General features: G+C 35.3%; 1 protein-coding gene across 1 annotated transcript; it reads right to left on the bottom strand.

Moving 5' to 3' along the window:
• Positions 1-332: 332 nt before the first annotated feature.
• Positions 333-1,187, bottom strand: LOC105212076 (uncharacterized). Its single transcript, XM_011183842.3, has 2 exons — positions 1,050-1,187; positions 333-956 (listed from the first exon to the last, which is right to left on the bottom strand). Exons 1-2 carry the CDS (start codon positions 1,092-1,094, stop codon positions 630-632), a joined length of 372 nt encoding a protein of 123 aa, XP_011182144.2. The 5' UTR covers positions 1,095-1,187; the 3' UTR covers positions 333-629.
• Positions 1,188-8,871: the final 7,684 nt, after the last annotated feature.

The following is an 8,871-nucleotide window of genomic DNA, read 5'->3' on the forward strand; positions in this document are numbered from 1 at the left end:
AAAAGAAAAAACATTTATTTTGAATAAATATATTTGAATATAGTATATGTATACTAGAAAGCTCAGAGTATAAAAAGTTGATAATTCCAGCTAATGCTATGAGAATTTCGAATATCAACAGCACGTCTATTTTAATTTCAATAAAGCCATTTAAGTGTTTTTCAATTAAACTGTATAACTGTTTGTAGTCATAACATTTGATGCGAAATACCTGGTTTTTAAATGTACTCTCTAGGAAATTGGTTTCAAAAAAACGAAGGTGTATGTTAAACTAAAACAATATAATGAACTATTTATTGCATTTAAATTGTAGTAAAAATTTTATTTGAAAATTCAAATTATGCTGAACTTTTTTTTTTAATTTGAATTAAAATATTTAAATATCTTTTTGTATTACCAAATTTTTAATATGACTTTCCTATAGGCCATTTATTCAGTGTACGCTTTTGACTAAGCATTTAATGCAGAATAAAACAGAAATGCAGATAAATTGCTTCCCACGAGGTATTATTCATGAGTATTCTGACAGAATTTATGGGATTTTTATAAAAAAAAATATAAATACATATTAAAATATTTATTTATCACTGCTGCTAATCAAATAAACAACGTATACCCCACAACGTAACTCAGTGATAAGTTTCTTCAACGGATGTGGGAAACAACACATAACTGACAATAGAGTCAGTGGTAGCCGGCAATTCCTCTTCTGTTGTCTCCGTTGCTGACATGGTGACACTGCTATAGTCTGCAATTCCATATGACCCATCGTCCTCATCCTCTCCAGAAATTGGATCGGTGAAATCCTCATATTCAACTCTCTTCGCGTCAACTTCATCCGGAAAGAATATGCGTAAATCTGTTGCTAATTCTGCCAAAATCGTTGGATTTGTTGTTACCTCAACAACAGCGCCGCTCACCGGTACAAGTAGACAGCACTGGCGTAACATTGCGAACTGTGCGGGGGCAGTGTATAAATTAGAAACAGGTTGAGCTTACAGTGTTTGAGTTTGTATTTAATATGCATTTCATTTGAAATTTTCTCTCACCATTAGAAATGTGTTCGAAGCAAAGTTGCTGTAACATTTTGCCATATCAGTAAGCTGCTATCGGTGCTGCCTGCCTTGTTTGAGTACCTAATGAGAACTACTATCCAATTATATTTGCAGGTTGCATTTATTTGAGTAAATTTCGGAGTAATGCTTGTGGGAATATATATGGTATATATGTATGTATGTATGTGTATGTATTGAGTACTTAATGGAGTGTTTATTGTTTCAGGGAGTGACTAGTAATTTATGAGACACCAGATACGAGGGCTGCTATATATATTTCTGGCCTAGCCAACACTAAGGGTTGCCAGGTGCAATCTGACATTTCCATTAGAAAGTTTGACATTTTTTAGCATAACATCACTCAGAACGTTTTGTCATTTAATCGTGAATTGTTTTATTTACAGGGAATTAAAAAAAAATCGGCCGATCATTTTTCACAACTTTCGATGAACCAAAATCTTTGTATGGCTATGAAGCACCATCCTATTGCACTGTGAAAAACTGGTACAACGAATTCAATGGTGGCCGACGCTCGCTCAAAGACGAATCCCGTGAAGGTCGTCCAAAAACAGCCGTTGTGCCAGAAAACATCGATGCCGTACTTGAACTGATAATGCAAGACCGTCATGTAAAATACCTTCAGATAGAGGCATGCCTATGCATTTCTCCCACCAGCATACATTCGATATTGCATGAACACCTGACCGTAAAAAAGGTTTGTTCTCGTTGGATCCCGCACAATTTGACAATCGCTCAAAAAAAGGTTATGAAAAAGTGCTTCGAAAATTGGTTTGAGCGCATGCAAAAGTGTATAAATCTTGATGAAGAATATTTTGAAAAACAATAAAACCATTTTCGTTGATAAATATTCCTATTTTCATTATTAGCAGCCCTCGTATATATTCACATGCATTGCTTTATATACTCGTATGCTAAAAATAAAATAATTTAGAGTAGGAATGCCGCCAAGCGGGGAACTCCATAATTGCTCATACGTCATACTGAACATTTTTTTGATCTTATTGAATCAGACGACGAATTTGAAACAATTTCTAAAGAGCATAGAACAACTCAAGATTAACAAAGAAAATTCAATACTCTAATTAGGCTTGAGGGGTAATTTATTGAAAATTTTGGAACGCAGGCATCACTTGGCTCAAATATCACTTTAGTCAGTGGTAGTCACGAGAGAAGCATGATAAACTATGTTTTCTGGGTGACTGGGTATTAAAAATGGACTTCGAGGTTATAGATTTCAAAATAATGAAACACGTTGTCACTCATCTCAAGCCCCAAGCTTTCAAATCTAAGGGAAGTTAGATTTTTGGGAACCAGAGACGCTCCTTTATGTAATCTGACCACCTCTATGATAACCTCAAGCGAAAATTGTAATACGATTCAAGCTTTTAAAAAGCAAATCAAGCATGGAAGTAGTTAGATGAAGCCAGAAACTTTTGAAAACATTTTGGAAAATAAGTTAGCAGAATTCAAAACAGCAGAGGTAATTACTATGATAAATTTTATATAGGTCCTAGAAGAAACTAGCGCTTCTCTCAAATGAACCTTAGTTTATCTTCGAGCAAGCTGAATAATATTTTGAATTTTTACAGAGTTATATACTGACCTCTTTATGTTAAAACTAGCTCCGTGTTTCTATCAAATATAGAGCACTCAACATTGAAGCATTCTCTCGTAAGCCCCAGCTGTTTTCATGTTTCTGCAAAAATCACACACTTCTCATGCCAAGTGCAGAGTGCAGGCACGTGAGCACAAGCATAAGAAAAATTCACATGTTGCAACTGTTGCACTGAATTACCAGATAACAACATAAAATAGGAGATAAAAGAAGCAAAGAATCGCACAATCAAAAGCCAACTCAAAGAGTTATTTATAGCATTTCCTTCAATCAGCAGAACTCTTGAATTGTATTCATTTTATTTCATTTCGTATTAAATGTGCAACTTTTGATTTGCGCCGAACTCTGAAACACCCGCAAGCGAAACAGAGGGAAGACGGTAATTCATGCAACAAACTCAAGAAAAATTTTCCCATGCAAATTACGCTTCAATAAAAAAGCAAGAATATCCCAATATAAAAAAAAAACAATTTTTTGTTGCAAGTAATCAATACGACTGCTTTTATTACTTTTACTGCCGCCACTTTATTGACTGGTTGTGCATGCAGCGGCGCAGAGAACGCTGTGGTGGCCCGAAGCCACAAGCGCGTTTGTCTGCTTTTATTTTATTGATATCACATTAAGTCGTGCAATCATTGTGAAATGGCTGATTACCAGCGGCAAAAAAGAATCACAACAACAACAGCAACAAGAGTGTAGCAGAACAGCAACAGTAGTTGCCGGCCAAACATTGACTTCATTATGCGTTTATTTATAAACAAGAACACACATTAACCGCTAAGTCAGTTCACAGGCATTGCATGATACCGGTTGGTCAGCCGGCCGTGCGGTTACTCGGTTCAACGGCTGATCGCCAGACCTGACTAGCGGCTTGCCTGCCAGCCAGCATGCTGACTGACTAACCAACTCAACTTGGCTCTTTGACGTCTGGCGTTGCAACGCATCGCATCGCTCATGCGGTTGGAGCAGCTCCAACATACACATACAGCTATGTAAGTATATATGTTTATAAGTGTGTATGTGTGTATTACATGCGTGCTATTATACAACTCCTTACGCATGCGTAGTGCTGGCTTATGGACTTGGCCTACAACCACATAACCTGTTGCACTGCCGCATCGCTTATCTTGCTTGATGATTGCATTTGTTGTTGTTGGTTCTTTCTTTATGCCATTATTTATTTGGCGTCTGTTGCATGCAACCAGCTGATGGCTGTTGCACGAGTTTGCTGTTTTGATTGAAAACGTTTAATACAACAGCGACACGTGGGGTCATTCTAGGTAAAGTGGTCGTAGAAGAAAAGTTTTGAACAAGAGCGGCAATTAAAAATTTTATTTTATTTTTATACTCTCGCAACAAAAGTTGCTAAGAGAGTATAATACTTTTGTTCACATAACGGTTGTTTGTCAGTCATAAAACTAAACGAGTTAGAGTTATATATATCAAAATGATCAGGGTGACGAGACGTGTCAAAATCCGAATGTCTGTCTGTCCGTCCGTCCGTGCAAGCTGTAACTTGAGGAAAAATTGAGATATCTTGATGAAACTTGGTACATATGTCCTAGTCATATTTGTATTTTTTTTTAAAGTGGGCGTGGCCACGCCCCCAAATAGGTTTTTTGTATATATCTCGCAAACCAATAAAGCTATATAAACCAAACTTTCTGCAGTCAGTTCCCTTACGTAGCCCACCACACACCATGAAAATAGTTGAAATTGGATAATAACCACGCACACTTCCCATACAAAGGTTAGGTTGAAAATTACTAAAAGTGGGTTAACTCACTAACGGAAAACGTCAGAAACACTAAATTTAACAGAAGAAATAGGAGAAAGAAGCTGCACTCAGATTTTTTACAAAATGGAAAATGGGCGTGGCATCGCCCTCTTATGAGTCAAAAACCATATCTCAGGAACTACTCGACAGATTTCAATAAAATTCGGTATATAATATTTTCTTGATAATGGAAAATGGATGAAATCGGTTCACAACTACGACAACTTCCCATATAACTCAATTTTGAATTCCATCTGATTCCTTCACTTTATAAGATATACATTAGGAACCAATGAAGATAGCGAAATAAAAGTTTACACAAATACTGTCATCACTTGTGAAAAAATTGTCAAAATCGAACTACAACTTTTCAAGGCCTCGGATATCGAATTTGAAGAACTCAGTGCCTTATGGTAATTTTTCACCGAAAATATCGGTAAATCTCTCAGATATCTTAATTAAATTCAGAGGAAATCTTTTTCTTCTCATAGTGTGTCTGTATCATAAATGGTTAAAATCGGGTCTTAACTTCCCTTAGCACTCATATACCTAATTGTAGGATTTTCAAAAATACGATGGGCTTAATAGCTTATAAATCGTTTAATATGTGAAATATCTTAGCCTAATTAAAGGAGCGTATAATCTTAGATATAGTGTATGTTGATGATGAAAATGAGTGAAATCGGTTCAGGAATTACATCAACCTATATACTATATATGATGATTTTCGTTGTTCTGTTGGACTTTATACCGAATATATGGGTCAAATTGTGTGTTATCTTAATAAAAATATTGCTATAAATTGCGAGAGTATAAAATGTTCGGTTGCACCCGAACTTAGCCTTTCCATACTTGTTTATAACAAACTTTTTAAAATTAACAGAAAATCTTTTTCAATATTATCAGTCCATAGTGATATTATATGTATATCTTACTTGCTTAAATATATGTATATTAATGAAATCGAATAAGAGAGCTGAGCTTAACTGACCGTTACTTTATTTCTAAATCACGTGCTGAACGTTTCAAGTCACCATCGACCCTCAAATTGTTTTTAAGCAGATCTCTTGACATTAGAAATCCTCCTCTAATGCTCTCTGTGTAGCTCTTCAAAAAGTCGAAATCTTCCCACTTCGATAAAAAATAAATGCAACAGCAATTAAAACATACAACACTGTTGCCGCTTCAGTGAGCAAACGCAGCGAACAAATCGAAGAAGTTGATCCAAAAGTCATTTGCACTTTGAAACTTTCAACTGACTGAGCAGAGAAAATGGCAAAGTAAATTTGCACAAATCGAAAATTCAACTAAAAATAAGAAATCAATGGAAGTTGTTTTTCTTGTTGTTGTTGTTGTCAGCAAATGCACTCCCATCAACCGTGTGCTTTGGACAAACGCCAATGAGCTCTACAAATTGACGGTGAGTGCAGTGTGTGAGCAACAACAAATGCAATGACATCAACAATATTCCCAACAACAACAACACTAGAAAGATCACTGATGCAGTCAATAACACCGCAAGCCGCAGTCAGTCAATGTTGTTGTTGTTGTAGTGACTTTGTTGCACTCCTACATGATTGCTACTCCGCTCACCAATGCCGATAACGCCGCCCGCAATTTATTTGCCGCTCGACTGCGTCTGCTGTTTGGGCGATGATGCGCAAATGTGTCAGCAACATAGCGGTTGGACGGACATACTTAAGTATATATTGACAGTAGAAGTGCAGCGTGGTTGTTGCCTAAGTGGTGTGTGTGTGTGTGTGATTTAACAGTGGGACACTGTCTTCAAGTTGAAATCTCAACTGTCAGCTTCTAAGCGGCAAAACAATCGGCGACTTTTTTTCGCAATTTTCTTTTAGTTTGTGTTTCTCGCTTGTTTTCAGTGCAGTTTTCCTACTATTACAGACAAACTTTCCGAGAAAATCATAAACATATGAGCTAAATGAAATGAAGTAAGACAAACCAGTTCGAGGTAACTGTGAAACAAATAGCTGCAAGCGGGAGTGCAGCAAAGCGGCGGCGCTGCCAGTTTGCAGTCGCTTGCCTGGGGCACTGGGTTATGTTTACTTCTGCGTGAACATGAATAAATTATGGAAGAATATGCATTAGGGTGGAACGCAATCAACTGATAAAGAGTTGATTGAACTGAATATAAATGCTTATAAGATGGTGCTTATGCCTTACAGCTAGTGATAGCATGAAAGGTGTTTGATAACCGATGTTGCTTTGATAATTTTTTAAAAACTGTTTATATCATTACATGACTAAGAATGAATTTAATTAAAAAATATCATGATATTTTTTTATTTTATAAATTCACCACATTTCGCACACTTTTCTTTAATTATTTCTGCTTTCAGCTCTCAACTTCATTAACTCGTTTTTACTCGCTTTTGCATTTTCTATTTCTTCACTCTATCCATTTTCCAGTCCGATTCTACTGGGTTAGTGTAGCGTCTTACAGCAGCCGCAGCTGCTGCGCGTGCGGTTTAGTAAATTTTTTATGATTTTTCCGATTATGCAACTGACAAACAATCACACACAGACAGCCACAGCCAGACGCTGTTGTTAGTTGCAAACGCGTCTAACCAGTTTTTCAGTTGCGGTTTCGTCTATTTCAATTTGCTTATTTCTAATTCGGCGCAGTTGTTTCCTAGACATTTGTGTATTGTCATTGCACTTTAATGCTTTCACATTAGAAACTAAAGACAATGCAATCAAATTAAATTAATTGAAATTCGATGCACTATTAGCGTTAATGATTACAAATGGATTACGATGTGTGTTGGCGAATTAATTTCATTGTTATTGGTAATTACAAAAGACAATATATTTTATCGTTTGAATTTTGCATATGTGAAAATGCTTCCTTAACCGCAGATTTGTTATATGAAGGATGTTATTACAGCGTTGACGTAGGAAAGTAATTCTATGTAAAAGTATAATTTAAAATAGTTGTTTTGCAACTTAAGTCAATATTTTTTCCTTAAAAAAGTGATTTTTTTTCAAACTTCTAAAAAATTTAGAATTTTATAACTTCTTCGGTATTTGTTTAGTTCATAAAGAAGACAAACTTATAAAAATTAAAAAAAATTTAACTCGACTGTTTCAGATGCATCGCACGACCTCCATCACCGGCACCGATTTACAAGTGGAGACTCCAGGCGCTCCAGAAAAATACTTACAACTTTGAAAAAATTTCAATGTTTTTCAATAATAAATATTGTTTTTTAAGCCTTAAATATAATACACTATCCTCTTAAAATTCCGTTTACCACAATAATTTCCTTCCCTTTCAAAAAAAATTGCTAAAAGACGCTATTGGTATAAATTTTTCTACATATGAAAGTTCTCAGCAACGGTAAGTAGGAGTACAGCCATTCCCATGGCTGGGTTTTCTGGATCTATATAATAGTTCCTTAGTTCTTGTCCTGTCATATTTATACCAAATCTGCTTTATTATTTTGCATTTGGTTATTGATTTCCATATTTCCTGAGCAATCTGTTCAGTACCGTGTGTGGAGATCTCGCTTGATATTGCCTGACGGGCATGGTATTTGCTTCGCTTAGAAGTCGCCCTGAGAAGCTCCTATCTGTGCCAACTCGTCCGCCTTTTCGTTTCCGAAAATATTCCTGTGGCCGGAACACAATTATGGACAGGTTTTCCTTTTTTTCTGCCTTCCTGCAGTTGTCAAGCTAAATAATTTAACAGATATATTACTTTGAACTAAAACTACAAAATTCGGAAAGCACATCGAATCTTCATCAAATATACTAATGGCATCCTATGAATGCTGTTTAGATAACTGAAATTGATCATTAACCATTCATTGGTCAAACTTTAGAATTTTCAAAAAATAAATTTTTTTTTGCATTTTCGTTAAAAATATACTCTGAAAATTTGAAGTTTATCCGATAATTGCTTTTAGAGTTATTCGACAAATAACAACGAGCGCTCGGGCACCCCAACACGCTAGTGTGAAACTTTAAATGCTTTTTTCTCAAAACTATGTTTTTTGAACTGGTGACAACTGTAACTCGAAAACCGCTCGGTAGATTTTAATGAAATTTCTACAGCTTTTAGAATGTATAATAAACTCAGGCCTGAACCAAAGATTTTTTTTTTCAAAAATTTCAATTATTTAAGCTCAATTAACTGTTGATATTTTCCCGAAAATCTAGAAAAAATGTCCTGAGGCCGCCATTTTGTTAATTTAAAAAAAAAAGTTTGGTTCAGGCACAGGATTTTCTATTTGTAAAACTATTTTTTTTTTATCCGATTGATTTTAGAGGAAATTATAATTTTTTTTTTCAAATTTTCGTGACTTAGTCAAAACATTGTATAATAATGTCATATTACTACTTTTGTAAAATAACATGAAGTAATAGCAAAAAAAAAAAAT

The sequence above is a fragment of the Zeugodacus cucurbitae genome, chromosome 3 (genome assembly GCF_028554725.1).
Source record: "Zeugodacus cucurbitae isolate PBARC_wt_2022May chromosome 3, idZeuCucr1.2, whole genome shotgun sequence".
NCBI lineage: Eukaryota > Metazoa > Arthropoda > Insecta > Diptera > Tephritidae > Zeugodacus > Zeugodacus cucurbitae.

Bases quoted from the DNA above. Each gene is read 5' to 3' on its own strand.
- LOC105212076 (XM_011183842.3), bottom strand. From the start codon at position 1,094: ATGGCAAAATGTTACAGCAACTTTGCTTCGAACACATTTCTAATG. The intron at 957-1,049 runs GTGAGAGAAAAT...GCCCCCGCACAG, and splicing joins CTTCGAACACATTTCTAATG to TTCGCAATGTTACGCCAGTG.